We start from the raw sequence: 18788 nt of genomic DNA on the forward strand, positions 1-18788 counted from the left end.
GAAAAGCGGAAAGGGAATTAAAGGAACGTGACATGCAGCTTCAGCAAGAAATTAAATTCAAGGAGCTGGAGTTAATGAGAGAACGGGGAGAGGTACCACCCTTGCTGACGGGGTCGACACCTCGCCAGAACACCTGGGATGTGGGCAGACATGTGAGGCTGGTTCCACCCTTCAGTGAAAAGGAAGTCGCTAAATTTTTTCCACACTTTGAGAAAGTGGCTCGACAGTTCAACTGGGCGGAGGAGGCCTGGACCATACTAGTGCAAAGTGTGCTTGTGGGAAAAGCTCAAGAGATTTATTCGGCGCTACCAATGGACCAATGTGCAGAATATGAGGTATTGAAGAAGCACATCCTCAAAGCCTATGAGTTGGTTCCGGAAGCTTACCGGCAAAAATTCAGGAATGCCAGGAAGAGGGAGAGTGAGACCCATGTGGAGTTTGCCAGAGTGAAAGAAAACATGTTTGATCGGTGGTGTGAGTCAAAAGGAGTCGGGAAAGACTTCGAAACATTGTGTGACTTGATCCTGGTGGAGGAATTTCAACAGTGTGTCCACGAGGACATCAAAGTGTACCTGCAGGAAAAGAAAGTACCGAAGTTGTGGGACGCAGCTGCCATGGCAGATGATTATGCCTTAACACACCGGATAGGGGTCCACGAACCTAACTCCTCGCCCAGATCTCCGCAGGGGAGGTGGGGAACAGCAGGTGCGGAGAACGACAATACATAGCGGCGGCCTCGAGAGGATTATGGGGACAACGCGGATACCCCACCTGTTCGAAATCAGAGGGCTGCGGGCCCAAGACAAACTTATATTTCGGGGGGCCCGAGGCAGACCACGAGTTTTTCCTCCGGGCCTACTTGCGCTTTTTGCAAGAAACCTGGGCTGGACACTTGATGTCCAGTTGTTACCGCATGAAAAGGGAAGACCCAGAGCGGAGTCCGACTATTACCACTCCGAATGCGATGGCAAGCGTAAGAAATCGCCCACAGAAGAGTTACCGACCATTTATTTATGAGAGGTTGGTCTCACTCAAGGGAGACTTGACTAACCCAAGACCGGTTAGGGTTTTGAGGGACACAGGAGCCCATCAATCCTGAATGCTTAAGGCATTTTGCCATTGTCAAAGAGTACCGCAACGGGTGATAGTGTTCGGTTACAAGGGATCGGTGGCTGTGTTAGTGCCCCACTTCATGTCATCCATTTGGAATCCGATTTGGTGTCAGGACCGGTCACCGTCGGTTTACAAGCCACGCTTCCTGTAGAGGGAGTATCTGTGATTATTGGGAATGATTTGGCCGGGGGGCAAATTTATGGTAACCCGAGGGTTGGTGAAGAGCACAGCAGGGAAAATAACACCCCACCAGCTCGGGATGGCGACAAAAGTTCCAAGTTATTTGTAGGGGGACTGAACTTCAACACAGAGGAAGAAGTTCTGACCTCTGTCTTCAACAGATATGGGCCGCTGGTGGAAGTGCGGGTGGTAAAAGACAGGGAAACGCAACGGTCAAGAGGGTTCGGCTTTGTCACGTTTGCAAGCACAAGAGACGCCAGGGAGGCAGAGAAGAATTGGAATGGTAAGGATTTGGAGGGTCGGACCATAACAGTAGGGAAGGCATTTCGTAGGCGTCGAGAGGTCTACAGAAGAGGACAACTTGGCAGTAGTTTTGGGGTTGGCAGCAGCCGATATTACTATGGAGGCTCCCAGAGTTACGGCACCTCCCGAAAAAATGAATGTCAGAGCACTGGCCGAGAAGGAGACCGCCAGTCAGGTAACGGCTGGGACAAGTGGTCCCACCGTAACTGTTAGGAGTCTGGAGAAGTTGAAGCACTATATACGGGGGAGCCGCCGAGCCGGGGCTCCTACACGGACTAACCGTGAACACCACGTTCTTAAAGGCGTCCAGGTAGTGAACTTTCCTGCACGGACTAACTGTGAACTCCCCGTTCTTAAAGGCGTCCATGTAATGAACTTTCCTCCCCGGACTAACCGAGAACTCCACATTCCTTAAGGCGTCCATGTAGGGAATACTCCGCTGGGCCTCCCGAAAAAGTGCTAAAGAGAGGTTTAAATTTGGGGGCTTTGGTCACCACCTCTTAACCGTCATTCAAGAGAAACTAGAAGTGGTTGACGCTTGGTCCAGAGGGAATTAATCTAGGGGATTGTGTGAAATTTTGTTGCTTTATTTTTAAGTGATGACTGTGCCCGGGGGGAACTGATGAGTTGGGGGGGGGGGGTGAGTTATCTGGTTTGTTTATAGTGGGGCGGCTTAGCCCAAATATTCAAAAGAATTGTGCATTTTGTGATACAAGCACCAAATTTGGCACAAATATACATTAATATGTTGCGAACATTTTCAGATATTGGGCCACTTGAAATTCCGTAATTTTTTTTTTCAAATTTTTTCAAATTTCGTAATTTCAAATTTTTCGGGTGACACCGTCACAATTTCGGTCTTCGAGGCCGGCCGATAGGCAAAGTGTGACCGGAAGGGACGAGGTTCTCCTGACCACGTGGCCCTCGATCTGGGAAGCGAGAGGCGTTCCATTAGTGGACGCGCCCCTCACGCCCGACTTTTGGGCGGCCCCGGCAGGCCGTTTGTTTTGACGTTCCGTGACAGGCCCCGCACCCCCACCTCCGGGCCGACCGGAAGCTTGTGCTGAGTACATCATACCTGAACAACTCAGTGAGGCAGAACACAGCAGTGCACACCAGGGTGACCCCTTCAGTGCATAAACCAATTAACCTGTCCACTGCAGGGCATATAGAAATGAAGTTATTTTCTGCATATAATAATAATATAAGTTCAGTTCTATATAACAATTTCTGTTATCACCACTACCACTACAACTACCACTACTACAAGCTTTGTCTGGAATTTTGTGGACTAACAGACAAACAGACATACAGACAAGCTGGGATCAAAACATTACCTCCTTCCACCATTGAGTGTAGAGGTAAACATCATGGAAATTATATCATGCCCTAGATTTAATTCATGCTTACCCGTGTATTTGCTTCACTGGTTCACAAGGTCTTTTGCATACATGTAATTCAGACTCTCGTCTTCATTGCTGACCACACAATGTTCGCAACATATTAATGTACATTTGTGCCAAATTTGGTGCTTGTATCACAAAATGCACAATTCTTTTGAATATTTGGGCTAAGCCGCCCCACTATATCGGCCGGCCTCGAAGACCGAAATTGTGACGGTGTCACCCGAAAAATTTGAAATTACGAAATTTGAAAAAAATTGAAAAAAAAAATTACGGAATTTCAAGTGGCCCAATATCTGAAAATGTTCGCAACATATTAATGTACATTTGTGCCAAATTTGGTGCTTGTATCACAAAATGCACAACAGGTTTGCTATGCTGCCACACTATTATCCAAGTTGGCCGGCAAAGAAAGTTTTCGCTGGGTTCAAACTTTCTTTCTTGAAGGGGGGGAGTGTTACATATTTATGTGAATGTATGTGAATTACTATTCAGGTCTTTGCTTATCAATGTGTAGTCGATTAAGGGTTGTTGTGATTAAAGGGTCAGGAGCCCTTCTGGGAAAAAGGAGACCGGAAACGGAAGAAGAAAAGACACGAGGTCCGGGAGAAGCGACGATTCTTCTTCTTCCTCGCTCAGCTCCGACGAGAGTTGGGATCGATATTGAGCAGCGTGGAAAAGCTGCGTTCCCAAGCCCGTCTGGTGAGAGGAGTTACCGGGCGTGTAACTACCCTTTTGACATGTCAAGTTGCCGTGGGGCCGTGCACAGACCCAGCGTCCGGCACAGTTCGCCGCACCGTCTACAAAGATGCGTACGGGTCGCACTTTGGGGCCTCGCGCGCATTGCAAGCGGCGCTTGCTTTGCCCGCTTTGCTTGGCCAGGAGGTGTGCGCTGCAGCCGTGGTTCCCGGTACGGTACGTGCCCGGTGGAAGCACGTCCGCCCGGGGTTCGTTCAACCGCCCGTGTGCGGCGAAGCGGACCATAACCTTGTTCAGGAGGGGCCCAGAGACATTGTGAGGGACAGAGACCAAAGGGGTCGTGAGTACCCAAGGGGTCGGGAGTGGGGAAAGGGGACACATATATAAGATGGCCATCTTAATCATCTCGGGGATTGATTGTTGATTGTGGATTGTTGAAGGTTGTTGATTGTTGATTCCTTGGGGGAATATATTATTGATTACTCGGAATACTTGGTGTGGGGTTTCTTATGGACTGGAATTCATCTTGATTGCGTTACGAAAGCATATAAATCATATATCTTTCTGGCGGGGTGCCTCCCACGGTCCGGGGGTCACCGAGACCAGGTAGTTACCGGGAGGACCACGTAACAGTAGGGAGAGATTTTTCATGTGATAATCCATAAATAAAGACAGTGTGATTGAAGGCTTGGCTTGGTGTGCTACAGGTCACAACACAGTTTATAAGAATCTTGAAGAAGAAGGGTTAATTATACTACAGACTTGGCATTTAATATGGAATATTTTTTTTGTGGGGGTGAACTTACTTTTCAAGATGTCTTAGAACCAAAAGTTCATTGGAATTACGTTGAAATTATTCTAGATTTTGTTAATGTGACCTTTAAAAAAAAAAAAAACAACATTTGACATTTCGAAACAAATAAATTGATCCTTGAAAGTGATGTAAACTGATATCGAACTCAATTCATGGACAGTACTGTGTTAAACTTCTGTACGTTTTCCAGAAGTATCTCTTTATTTTGCACATTAGCCAAATTCTTTTTTAACAAAAACAAAAGTTAAATTACGACTGGGATTATGGACAGTAAAATTACAGTTCAGTACTTCGTGTAACCCCCACGAGCATTCAGGAGAGCACATACACGTTGAGGCATGCTATTCACGAGATTTGCCAATGTTTGGACAGGAATCGCTTGCCATGCAGTGACAATAGCCTGCTGAAATTCATGCACAGAGGTCGGCTGCTGGTCCAAGTGGTCGATATGACACGTTAATTCTGCCCACAAGTTCACTATCGGATTCATATCCGGGGACATCGCAGACCACTCCATATGCTCTACACCACGGTCAGCAAGAAAGTGTTGGATCATGCGAGCATGATGAGGCCATGCATTGTCATCTTGGAAGACAAAGTTTCCTCGAAAGGCTGCACGAGCAAATGGAAGCAATGTTTCTTCCAGAATGGCCCTGCACTTGAACTGGTTCAGGATTCCATTCAGAACAACCAGGTCAGTTTTGCCCCCTGCATGAAAAGCAGCCCAAACGGTCACCCCACCATCTCCCGCTTGGACTCTTGGCACTATACAATCTTTGTTGTAGGCTTCATGCTCTTGTCTGCGCACTCAGACGCGGCCATCTTGACGATAGACCAGAAATCTAGACTCGTCACTGAAGATCACGTGATTCCAGTGTCCTGGCTGCCATTGACGGTGCTCTCTGGCCCACTGCAATCGGCGCTGGTGGTGTTGTCTGGTCATGCGTGGCTTTCTCAGGGGACGCCTGGCACGATAGCCTGCTTGAACCAGTCATTGGTTGACTAGCCTTCTGGATACAGGCACATTTGTCAGTTGCTGCCACTCAGCCCTAAGCCGATTAGCTGACTTGGTACGGCTATTACGGACTAACCGGTGCAGCTGGCGATCATCCCTCCTTGTGGTTCTGCGGGGACGTCCTGGCCTCGGTATTGGAGTAGGGACACCCCTCTGAGCATTTCGTTTCAGGATCGTTGACACCTGACCTTGAGTGATGCCATACTGCCGAGCAATAGCACGCTCTTTCATGCCGTAATTTCGTAAAGCCACCACTCCATGACAAACAGCATTGTAGAGTTGACGGACCATCTCCAGAGGAAGCGGCAATAACTTTTGGAGACGTGCAGCAGTTGTTTTCCACTAATACAGAATGCAACAACCCTTGTATACCCGACTGTGAAGCCAATCGTCAAATGCACCTGTCCATACATTTTGCCATGCCACCTGTGATATAATCCTGTTGTTGACTTCTTGCTGTGACAGACAATCAGTGACATGGTTCTTTTAACAAATAAATCACCAAAGTGTAAAAGAAACTCACCAGATTGATATACTGAGTTAAGAAAGTAAACTCAAGTCAAGAAAAAAAAAAATTCCATATTAAATGCCAAGTCTGTATATTAATCATGTAAATATACAACCAGCTTCAAGGAAAGCCTAAGCATCACCCTTTAGTCAAAGAAAGTTTTTCAATGAAGATCAGGTAAATAAGCATTTCATATTTCATTATTGTATGCTTCACTTACTATCAGTTCTGAAAATATTGTTCATTTTCAATAATGTACAATAAATATTAACAGCGTAATCATTTGCCAAAAGAAAATAGAGCTTTGTAATATGGGCAATCTACTATTTAAAACAAATGCACAGAGTGGAAGGTGTGATCGGATTGAAGGTTAGGGACCAGGTACGATGGGTACCAAAGGTCCTACATTTGATCAAAAAATACTTGTACTTGTCACTTCACCAGAGCTCCTTGAAAGGTTTAGATGGAAGATGTTTCCTCGATGGAGATTGTAAATCGGATGAGATCTCGGTTCATCATTTTATGCCACAGTAAAATTGAGCCAACATGGAATGGAGAAATCTTAGTTTCCACCACCAAAGAAATTCAAGGTACAGCGCTCAGACAGGAAGGTGAAGGTTATACTTACTGGTGGAAATATAGTGTTTTGGGACCTTAACAGGTTAATTCCAGTAAAACTTAATGAATGTGAGAAAAACACAGTGCAAATTACAAAAGGAATTGTTATGTAATTAAAGAAGACAAGTTAGACACAGAGGATGTCCCAGTATATGTAGTTACATGGTGTCACTAAACTGCACGGTAACACATTCCCACAGCAAATGCAATCACGACTCGAGTGGAGGTCGGTAAGGAAGTTCCAATCTATCACTTATATAATAAAGAATTATCGTCTTGTATTTTTAAACTCTTTGAATCTGATCTTCAACTCTTTGGATGTGATGTTAGTTGTAGATGCCGATACATGATATCACTCAGTTTATTCTGGTACTTCAACAGCATAAGCAAGTGATCAGACTTTGTGAAGAATGTTTTTTAAATACAAAGTAAAAACACTTTTGTGCAGGACGAAGACATTTGGACCCTCAAGGTTGTGCTGCACCCACACCCCAGATTTACCAAACTAATGCGGGCAGCGTGAATGAAACAATTATCTGCGAGGAAGAGATTTTGCCCAGAGTGCCAGCACACAATTTAATAAACTTTCCAAAATAGTGCATGCACTTCATCACTCACTCACACAAAGCAAACAGAGTGGGTGAAGGGGGGCATTCTCTGAGTGTACATTGTTGGTACTGCTGATCCAAAAAGCAGTTTTCCATTAAGTCAGAACCTCTTGGCATTCATAACCAGCACAGAAATATCAATAAACATACGGGCAATACTCCTGGCCATCACCTGGTAGAATAAACAGAATACTGCACCGACTAAGGGTATTTTAAACCAATTTCAAAGGTTGCTAGAAGACAGGGCAGCATGTCGAATCATACTAACATAATCAAAAGACTTTAAACCATGGTGTTTATGGTTTAAACCAGACTTTAAACCACCAGTGGGGTAAACTCATACCCCACTGGTGGGTGTGGAAGTGTAAATTTATCGAGTATTTTTATGAGCTACAACCTGCTCACCTCGTGTGCAAGTTTTTTTGTGATTTCCATGCAGAAGTTGAGATTTCCTCCAGTAGGCGAATCATCTCTGACACTTTGACCAAATTTGTTTGCTCGAGAAAAGTAAATTCTTAGTCGAGGCAATGGTAGACCACATATTGTCATGGTAAAATCATTTTATGACTGAGGGTAATATAATTACAGATAGGGTGTTTTTTGAAATATAGTTTTGGATCGGGTCTTCCGTTTTGGCTTGTTATTTAGGTTACCATATTGTTTGCCTGTGTCACCAAACTAATCATCAACGTCAATGTCATGTGCTGGTTTTGTACATACTTGTTTGCACAGCAATGGCGGTGGAAGCAATGCTCTCTGTGCCATCACACATGGAAGAGATGGACACAGAGTAATTTGAACCAGGTGAAAGTCCTGTGATCGTTAGTTCCTTGTTCGTTGTGGTGTAGTTTTGAGTTTTGTTTCCAGAAGAGAACAAAGACACGAAACTGCTGAACATGTTGTTTTTGTCTTTCAGGACAATCCAGGTGAGGGTGGCTGATGTAGAGTTGAAGGACGTTATTTTAAGATCTCGAGGAATGCAGGTATCTATGAAGATAAACACAAAACCACATATGAAAGGTACATTTTTTTCCTATTGTTAGTCATCTGACAAATATTAACAAACAATAATGTTGCTATATTACCAGAAGAGTAAAATATTGTTATTGATATGGCTTAGGGGTTAATTGGGAGTAGATTATAAAACAAATTAATAACAAGTACAGCTACGTTCCAAGTACACCGACCAAATGCCAAATAAATAGATAACATATCCTCCAGACTTCAAAGCCTGGTGTTGGCTTAGCGGTTATGGTGCCGGCTTGGGATCCTAGGATCCTGGGTTCCTGTGTTCGAATCCCGGTCGATCGCTGAATTAATGCCAGGGGGGTTGACTCAGCCTGTCATCGAATCCCGGTCGATCGCTGAATTAATGCCAGGGGGGTTGACTCAGCCTGTCATCCTTCCGAGGTTGGCAAATTGAGTACCAGCTTGTTGGTAATTCCGTGTGTGTCGCAAGAGGCGACTAACAGGGTTGGCGGCAGGAAGAGCATCCGGCCATAAAACATTGCTCAAAAAGGGGACCATGGTGCCCGAAAAAGGCCAACCCCTGCTCTGCGGGGGAAAATGGCCTCGAAAGGTGGTTCATATCCTCCAGGCTCCAGCGCGCGACATTATCGGGGTGCCTTCAGCACCCTGCGATGCCACCGTAGAGCACATGGAGATGGAATTGGGAAGGAGCAATGTCCAATAATTCATTAATAATAATAATAATACATTTATTTTATATAGCGCTTTTCAAGAAGCCCAAAGGCGCTTTGACAGAGTACAAAAAACAAGTGCAAAAAGACAAAAATCAAAAGGAAAATAATCAAAACAAAAGGAAGGAGAAGGAGAAGAGATAGTCAGGGGTTAAATGCTGTGGGTTAAATGTTGAATGCAGTGTTGAACAGGTGGGTCTTGAGTGATGTTTTGAATGTGGTGAGTGAGGAGGAGTCTCTGATGGTGTGAGGTAGTGAGTTCCAGAGGGTGGGAGCAGCGATGGAGAAGGCCCTGTCCCCCCAGGATCTGAATTTGGTCCGGATGGGGGGGGGGGGGGGTCAGGAGGTTGGTACCAGCAGAGCGGAGGTTGCGGGTGGGAGTGTGTCTGGAGAGGAGGTCAATCAGGTAGGATGGGGCCAGGTTATGGAGGGTTTTGTAGGTCAAGAGGAAGATTTTGTACTGGATTCTCTGGGGGGTGGGGAGCCAGTGAAGCTTATAAAGGACGGGGGTGATGTGGTCGCGGGTCCGGGAATGGGTGAGTAGACGGGCAGTGGAGTTCTGAATATATTGGAGTTTATTGGTGATTATTGAGGGTGAACCATAGAGGAGGCTGTTGCAGTAGTCCAGACGGGAGGTGATGAAGGCGTGGATGAGGGTTTCTGCAGCCATGGAGGAGAGGGATGGACGGAGACGGGCGATGTTTTTCAGGTGAAAGAAGGCTGTCTTTGTGATCTGTTTAGTGTATTTGTCGAAGGAGAGGGTTTGGTCAAAGATGATGCCAAGATTCCGGATGTGAGGGGAGGTGGATACTGGGAAACCGTCGATGTTGAGGGCAAAGTTATGGGTGGATTTGGTGAGCGTTTTTGGGCCAATGATGATTATTTCAGATTTATCATAGTTAAGTTTGAGGAAGTTGATTTGAAGCCAGGATTTTATTTCAGTGATGCAGTTTGTCAGGATAGAGTGGGTGGCGGTGGAGATGGACTTGGTGGAGATGAAAAGCTGGATGTCATTGGCGAAGCAGTGGAATTGGAGACCATGACGGCGGATTAAGTGACCAAGGGGGGACAGGTACAGGATGAAGAGGAGGGGGCCAAGAACTGAACCTTGGGGGAGGGGAGCAGTGGGGGATTTGCAGTTATTGATGGAGATGAACTGGCGTCTGTCAGAGAGGTATGATTTGATCCAAGAGAGGGCAGTGCCGGTCATGTTAAAGGTGGTTTCAAGTCGGGTGAGGAGGATGGTGTGATCGATGGTGTCAAATGCGGCGCTGAGGTCGAGGAGGATGAGAATGTTGAGGTTGCCGGCGTCAGAGGAGAGGAGAAGGTCGTTGGTGATTTCGAGGAGTGCAGTTTCAGTAATGTGGTTGGAGCGGAATCCGGATTGGAATGTTTCATACAGGTTATTGGCAGAGAGGTGATGTTTGAGTTGAGTGGCTACAGCGCGTTCCAAAACTTTTGACAGAAAGGGTAGGTTGGAGATGGGTCTGAAGTTGTTTAGGGTGTTGTTTAGGGTCTGAAGTCATTGATTAATTGCGTAATTAAAATCAACTAGAACTGCCACTTTATAACTGTTGGCAGTGATGACCGGTTCCCTCCGCCTTCCCGCTTTCATACAACTTCGCTTTGATACAACCCTGTTTTCATCATAAGAAACGATGCACCAAAAAGTCACATGGCTGGAGAAGATCAAATGTAGAGTTGCTATCTGCCAGACCATACTTTCACACTTCAAACCAATCATGCTGTCAAAACCAATCATGCCATCAAAACCAATCATGTTGAAATTTTAAACACATTCCAATTGACGACATCTACTTTGTTCATCTCCTACGACATTCCAATTAACGTTGATCAATCAAGCGGTTCAAGGTTCAAGATAAATTATTTTTTAAATATTTCCCTTCAATTATTAATGGCTGCCAAACTGAACAACCAATCACGTTGAAATTTTACACACTTATTCCACATGATCCCTTGTACGTTCCTTTAAAGTTTCACGTCAATCAATGAAGCGGCTCAATCAATACAAGGTATTTGAGATTGCCATTGAATTATTTATCGCTGCCAAATCATATGACCTATCGCAAATTCCAAAAGGTTGTTTTAGCATGCAGACATGGGAAACATGATTGCGAAGTTTCCACTCGACATGATAAAAAAAATGAGGGAGGAGGTTTGAAAGGTTTATGCTTCAAAGCGTCATAGCTCATAAATCATGCGACATATGACATCGTGGTAACTGAACTTTTTATACATCTTGGGTATGTGATTATGCATGCAAAGTTTGACCTCGATCTGTTCAGCCGTTTTGGAAAAAATGGGGTTTTAGTGGTTTTCTCTTAAAATAATATGGCGGCCGAACCACGTGACCTATGATGTAATTATTATTTTTCTGCATCAATTTATCCCTAGATGATGCTCAAGAAATTTCATCCTGATCGAATGAAGTTTTTTACTTGTCGAATAATGACATCATAATGGAGGCAAGTATGACATCATCATTGACATGTGTTATTCTGCATGGAAAGTTCTTTCCAACGAGCCATGTCTCAATCTTTTCTACACAGCACTTTTGGAGATATAGAGGGGCAAAATTTTTCAGTTTTTCCAAGATGGCGCCCATACCATGACGTCATACTTAGCAGAAAAAAAATCTACATGTCTATCCAATCACTTCCTGAAAATTTCGTGCCAATCAGACCAACGGTTGCAGAGAACATTACTTCTAAAAGTTTTTAGGCCTGGAAACAGAGGAGGAGGGGGTTTGGGGGGGGGGGGTGGTCGGAGGAAAAGAAAAACTCTAGGAGTAATAATAGGTATTCCTACACATTGTATGTCGAGGAAACCTAATAATAATAATCATTAAAAAATCTTAATTGACTGGCTAATAATGGCATACCTAAACTACCACTGTTTCATCCGAATCTAACTTAAAAAATTTATTTATTTTTTTTTGTATACAGAATCGAGGCTCGTGAAAGAGATAACATTTATCCCCCCAAAAAAAATCAAACAGACAAACAAAATATATAAAAAGAGGGAGCGGTAGACAAGATGGGGAGAGAAGGGGAAGCACACAAACACAACATTTGAGAGCAGGGACATCGGGAGATGTGTGGGAGGGAGAGGGCTTGGAGTTGGGAGAAGTATAAAACACTTCTCCAACTTCTCCAACAACATAGTAAAGGACACCAAGGACTTCCAGGACAGAAGTTGGTATTTCAAAAAAGTGGATTTGGGGTGAAATTAGCGGGGGTAGAAAAGATCAAGGTTTTGGATGGGGGAAGATAAGAGATGGTGGTGAACAGCTGTTTTAATGACCTGGAGGGAGGAGTGGGATTGAAGAGAGTGAGGGAAAAATTAAGTAATTAATTAAATTAAGTAATTAATTGAGAAATTAAATAATGAATTGATTAATCAATACATAAAAAATACCCTTTATAGCCAAATCACTTGGTCATTGTCGTGTCTAATTATCAGCTTCCTAAATCAAAAGGTACCTGATATATTGCCCAGATGAGAAATAAAATAAATAAGTACTTAATAAATCAATAATAATTAAGTAATTAATCAATTAATTGATTAATCAAAAAATACCATTTTTTTCAAAACACTTGTTCACTATTGTGCCCAAATTTTAGCTTCCCAGCTCAAAGGATGGCTGAGATATCGCCCGGACAAACAACAAAGAAGGAAAGCAAGAAAACAAACAGAGTGAAAACTGAGTACACCGTTTTGGCGCGCGCCATCAGCCACCCCCTTCGGCGCCTGGTGATGATGTCATGCAGCGCCTGAAGATGGAATAGCGAGGGGCGGAATACAATATGTGTCAGTATAAGTGTGTTGTAATTTATTATGGAACTAGTATAAAAGCCCATCAAAAAATGACAGATTGGAACAGCTTATTCCGACGGTGCATCCTCGTGAGTGTGCCAAAGTCTGAAGCCTCGGTCTAGTGTCAGGTATGCTTATATCTTCTATATTTATCAGACAACATACAGATGTAAATGAATACTCATTTTACTCTGCACGCGTTTCACATCATATATAAAAATAAAAGTATAAAAATATATAGAGTATAAAATATAAAGTATAAAAAGGATAGAGTATAAAAAAGTATAAAAAGGATTAAAAAGTTTCCTCTTTTTTTTCTTTCTTTTTTTTGGTATACAAGGTCGAGGCTCGTGAAAGAGCTAACATTAATCACGCAAAAAGTCAAACCGACACATAAAACATATAATAAGGGGAGCGGTAGACAAGATGGGGAGAGAGTGGGAAGCACACAAACACAACATTTGAGAGCAGGGACATCGGGAGATCTGTGGGAGGGAGAGGGCTTGGGGGGAGTTGGGAGAAGTATAAAACACTACTCCAGGAAAGACTTCCAGGACTTCCAGGAAAGAAGTTGGTATTTCACAAAAGTTTTGTGTACAAAATTTCACAAAAGCTTTCGACAGTGTCCCACATTCATGGATGATAAAATGCATGCAAATGTATAGGATAAATCCCCAAATAATCAAGATGATTGACAAAGCAATGGAGCTCTGGAATACCACATTGATATTACAGTACTTAAGATGGAAATATCAAAATACCAAATCGCAAATGTGAAGATGTGGCGTGGGATCTTCCAGGGAGACAGTCTTGCCCCCCCCCCCTTTGTTTTGTCTGGCTCTGCACCCACTAATGGCGCTTTTCCACCGTGGTACCGTACCGTACTGTAACCAAAATCGGTTTTTTCGTTTTTCCATTGCCAAGCGAACCGTACCGTACCGTACCTAAGTACCCATGCTAAATTTGGTTCCTGCTATGGATAGGTACAACGCGAGCCGAACCCGGACCTATGGGTGGAGCTAGCAATACTGCAGACCGTTGAATGGTCAATCGCAATCGTCACAGAACCGTCACGCTACGTTCAGACCCAAGCGCCATTTTGTAATACCACAATTCTGGAGAGAATATAGCTAAAGCATAAGTGATAAGTGTTACGGATCCCGGATTTAGGTGAATTACTATTCATGTCATTGCTTATTAATGTTTATTCTATTAAAGGTTGTTGTGGTTAAATGGTTAGAGAGGCTCCGGATAACAGGAGACCGGAAACGGGATAGTGAACCGGAAGGAAGAAAACAAGACACGAGGTCCTGGAGAAGCGGCGATCTTCTTCCTCCTCGCCCAGCTCCGACGCGAGCGGTGTCGATATTGAGCAGCGTGGGGAACGCTGCGTTTGAAAGCCCGTCTGGCGAGAGGAGTTACCTGCGCGGGGTAATTACCGGTTACGCGTCAAGTTGCCGTGGGTTCGTGCACGGAACCAAGCGTCCGGCACAGTTCGCCTCAACGTCTACAAGGACGCGTACGGGTCGCACCTTGGGCCTCGCGCGCTTTGCGAGCCGCGCTTTGCTTTGCCCGCTTTGCTTTGCAAGGAGGTGTGCGCTGCAGCAGCTGTTCCTGGTACGCGACGTGCATGTTGGAGCACGTCAGCCAGGGGTCCGTTCAACCGCCCGTGTGCGGAGAAGTCGACCTTCACCCTGGTCTGGAGGGGCCCAGAGACATTGTGAGGGACAGTGACTATTGAGGGGTCGTGCGTGGGGAAAGGGGGGAAATATATGAGATGGCCATCTGAGTAATATTGTTGATTGATTGTTGAGTGTGGTTGATTGATTGGGAATATATTATCCATTAATCCGGATCCTTGGTGTGGGGGTTTCTTATTGACTTGAATTGTTGTGTCTTTCATATTGGTTGCGTTATGACAGCGTATAAATCATATATCTTTCTGGCGGGGTCCCTCCCACGGTCCGGGGGCACCAATACCAGGTAGTTACCGGGAGGACCACGTAACAGAATTGGGGGCTCGTCCAATTGAATTCCGGGATCTAAAATTGTATAACATAATAAAATAATAATTTTTTGTAATTATAATTAATTAATTAATTGGTAAATTTTTGAGAAATTGTGGTAAAGTCTTGGGTGAAGGTTAACAGGTGTTAAAGATAGTCACCATGGCATTTGTTGCACAGAACTTTACGGTAACACCTAGTGAGGCACAGTTCCGAGCGTTACTAAAAGCGGACCTCTTGAAATTGGCCAAACATTTTAACTTGGAGGTCCGAACTAATTTGAGGAAGGCAGAGTTGCAGACCACGGTGATACAATCTATGGTGGGATTAGGAACATGGGACGAGTTAGCCTGGTAGTGGCTACCCGAAGAACCAGAAGACGTTGAGCTCCGGAAACTGGAGTTGCAATTACGGAGCCAGGAACGGATCAAAGAAGTGGAAAGGAAAGCAGAAGAGAGGAGAGAAGAGAAACAAGCAGAGGAAAGGAGAGTGGAACGAGAACTCCAGGAAAGGTTAAAAGAAGAAGAAAGGAAAGCAGAAAAGGAAAGAGCAGAGGAAGAAAGGAAAGCAGAAAAGGAAAGAGCAGAAGAGGAAAGGAAAGCAGAAGAGAGGAGAGAAGAGAAACAAGCAGAGGAAAGGAGAGTGGAACGAGAACTCCAGGAAAGGTTAGAAAGGATGAAAACAGAGGAAAGGAAAGCAGAAAAGGAAAGAGCAGAATAAGAAAGGAAAGCAGAAAAGGAAAGAGCAGAAGAGGAAAGGAAAGCAGAAGAGAGGAGAGAAGAGAAACAAGCAGAGGAAAGGAGAGTGGAACGAGAACTCCAGGAAAGGTTAGCAGAAGAAGAAAGGAAAGCAGAAAAGGAAAGAGCAGAAGAAGAAAGGAAAGCAGAAGAGAGGAGAGAAGAGAAACAAGCAGAGGAAAGGAGAGTGGAACGAGAACTCCAGGAAAGGTTAGAAGGGAGAAAAGCAGAGGAGAGGAGAGCTGCCAGGGAACTCGAAGCAGAGGAGAGAAAAGCCGAAAGGGAGTTGAAGGAACGTGATCTGGCGCTTCAGCAAGAGATTAAATTCAAGGAGCTGGATTTAATGAGAGAACGGGGAGAGGTACCACCCTTGCTGACGGGGTCGACACCTAGCCAGAACACCTGGGATGTGGGCAGACATGTGAGGCTGGTTCCACCCTTCAGTGAAAAGGAAGTCGCTAAATTTTTTCCACACTTTGAGAAAGTGGCTCGACAGTTAAACTGGCCGGAGGAGGCCTGGACCATACTAGTGCAAAGTGTGCTGGTGGGTAAAGCTCAAGATATTTATTCGGCGCTACCAATGGACCAATGTCCAGATTATGAGGTATTGAAGAAGCACATTCTCAAAGCCTATGAGTTGGTTCCTGTAGCGTACCGGCAAAAATTCAGGAATGCCAGGAAGAGGGAGAGTGAGACCCATGTGGAGTTTGCCAGAGTGAAAGAAAATATGTTTGATCGGTGGTGTGAGTCAAAAGGAGTCGGGAACGACTTCGAAGCATTGCGTGACTTGATCCTGGTGGAGGAATTTCAACAGTGTGTCCACGAGGACATCAAAGTGTACCTGCTGGAAAAGAAAGTACCGAAGTTGTGGGACGCAGCCACCATGGCAGATGATTATGCCTTAACACACCGGATAGGGGTCCACGAACCGAACTCCTCGCCTAGATTTCCGCAGGGGAGTTGTGGAACAGCAGGTGCGGAGAACGACAATACATGGCGGCGGCCTCGAGATGATTATGGGGACAACGCTGATACCCGAACTGTTCGAAATCAGAGGCCGACGGGCCCAGGACAAACTTATTTTTCGGGGGGCCCGAGGCAGACCACGAGTTTTTCCTCCGGACCTACTTGTGCTTTTTGCAAGAAACCTGGACACTTGATGTCCAGTTGTTACCTCATGAAAAGGGAAAACCCAGAGCGGAGTCCGACTATTACAACTCCGAATGCGATGGCAAGCGTAAGAAATGGCCCACAGAAGAGTTACCAACCATTTATTTATGAGGGGTTGGTCTCACTCGAGGGAGACTTGACTAACCCAAGACCTGTTAGGGTATTGATGGACACAGGAGCCCATCAATCCTTAATGCTTGAAGGCATTTTGCCATTGTCAAAGAGTACCGCAACTGGTGATAGGGTTTGGTTACAAGGGATCGGTGGCTGTGTTAGTGCCCCACTTCATGCTATCCATTTGTAATCCGATTTGGTGTCAGGACCGGTCACCGTCGGTTTACAAGCCACGCTTCCTGTAGAGGGAGTATCTGTGATTATCGGGAATGATTTGGCCGGGGGGCAAATTTATGGTAACCCGAGGGTGGGTAAAGAGCACCGCAGGGGAAATAACACCACCCCAGCTCGGGATGGCGACAAAAGTGCCAAGTTATTTGTAGGGGGACTGAACTTCAACACAGAGGAAGAAGTTCTGACCTCTGTCTTCAACAGATATGGGCCGCTGGTGGAAGTGCGGGTGGTAAAAGACAGGGAAACGCAACGGTCCAGAGGGTTCGGCTTTGTCACGTTTGCAAGCACAAAAGACGCCAGGGAGGCAGAGAAGAATTGGAATGGTAAGGATTTGGAGGGTCGGACCATAACAGTAGGGAAGGCATTTCGTAGGCGTCGAGAGGTCTACAGAAGAGGACCACTTGGCGGTAGTTTTGGTGTTGGCAGCAGCTGATATTACTATGGAGGCTCCCAGAGTTACGGCATCTCCCGAAAGAATGATTGGCAGAGGACTGGCCGAGAAGGAGACCGCCAGTCAGGTGACTGCTGGGACAAGGGGTCCCACCGTAACTGTTAGGAGTCCGGAGAAGTTGAAGCACTCTATATACGGCGGAGCCGCCGAGCCTGGGCTCCTACACGGGCTAACCGTGAACGCCACGTTCTTAAAAGGCGTCCCGGTAGGGAACTTTCCTCACCGGACTAACCGTGAACCCCACATTCCTTAAGGCGTCCATGTAGTGAGTACTCAGCTGGGCCTCCACCCAAGAGCAACTAGAAGTTGTTGACGCTTGGTCTAGAGGGAATTGCCTTGGAATCTCTGGGGGGTTTTGGGGAAAGTTTGTTGCTTTATTGTTTGGATGCGATAATTGTGCCCGGGGGGAACTGATGATTTGGGGTATCAGGTTTGTTTATCAAAGTGGGCCGGCCCAGAAAGTTTTCGCGGGGTTCAAACTTTCTTTCTTGAAGGGGGGAGTGTTACGGATCCCGGATTTAGGTGAATTACTATTCATGTCATTGCTTATTAATGTTTATTCTATGAAAGGTTGTTGTGGTTAAATGGTTAGAGAGGCTCCGGATAACAGGAGACCGGAAACGGGATAGTGAACCGGAAGGAAAAAAACAAGACACGAGGTCCTGGAGAAGCGGCGATCTTCTTCCTCCTCGCCCAGCTCTGACGCGAGCGGTGTCGATATTGAGCAGTGTGGGGAACGCTGCGTTTGAAAACCCGTCTGGCGAGAGGAGTTACCTGCGCGGGGTAATTACCGGTTACGCGTCAAGTTGCCGTGGGTTCGTGCACGGAACCAAGCATCCGGCACAGTTCGCCTCAACGTCTACAAGGACGCGTACGGGTCGCACCTTGGGCCTCGCGTGCTTTGCGAGCCGCGCTTTGCTTTGTCCGCTTTGCTTTGCAAGGAGGTGTGCACTGCAGCAGCTGTTCCCGGTACGCGACGTGCACGTTGGAGCACGTCAGCCAGGGGTCCGTTCAACCGCCCGTGTGCGGAGAAGTCGACCTTCACCCTGGTCTGGAGGGGCCCAGAGACATTGTGCGGGACAGTGACTATTGAGGGGTCGTGAGTGGGGAAAGGGGGGAAATATATGAGATGGCCATCTGAGTAATATTGTTGATTGATTGTTGAGTGTGGTTGATTGATTGGGAATATATTATCCATTAATCCGGATCCTTGGTGTGGGGGTTTCTTATTGACTTGAATTGTTGTGTCTTTCATATTGATTGCGTTACGACAGCGTA

General features: G+C 45.5%; 2 protein-coding genes across 2 annotated transcripts in view; both read right to left on the reverse strand.

Annotated features, from left to right (window-relative positions):
* Positions 1-18788, reverse strand: part of LOC137425804 (fibronectin-like) — a 1588206-nt gene that overhangs the window by 98064 nt on the left and 1471354 nt on the right. The gene's annotated exons all lie outside the window — the stretch shown is intronic.
* Positions 7932-18788, reverse strand: part of LOC144891686 (neuropilin-1a-like) — a 54250-nt gene continuing 43393 nt past the window's right edge. Inside the window, exon 4 of the mRNA XM_078775510.1 lies at positions 7932-8248. Within this exon, the coding sequence (XP_078631636.1) occupies positions 7959-8248 (290 nt within the window). The 3' untranslated portion in view covers positions 7932-7958. The remainder of the gene's footprint in view (positions 8249-18788) is intronic.

The sequence above is a fragment of the Myxine glutinosa genome, chromosome 4 (genome assembly GCF_964187855.1).
Source record: "Myxine glutinosa chromosome 4, kmMyxGlut1.1, whole genome shotgun sequence".
Classification (NCBI taxonomy): domain Eukaryota; kingdom Metazoa; phylum Chordata; class Myxini; order Myxiniformes; family Myxinidae; genus Myxine; species Myxine glutinosa.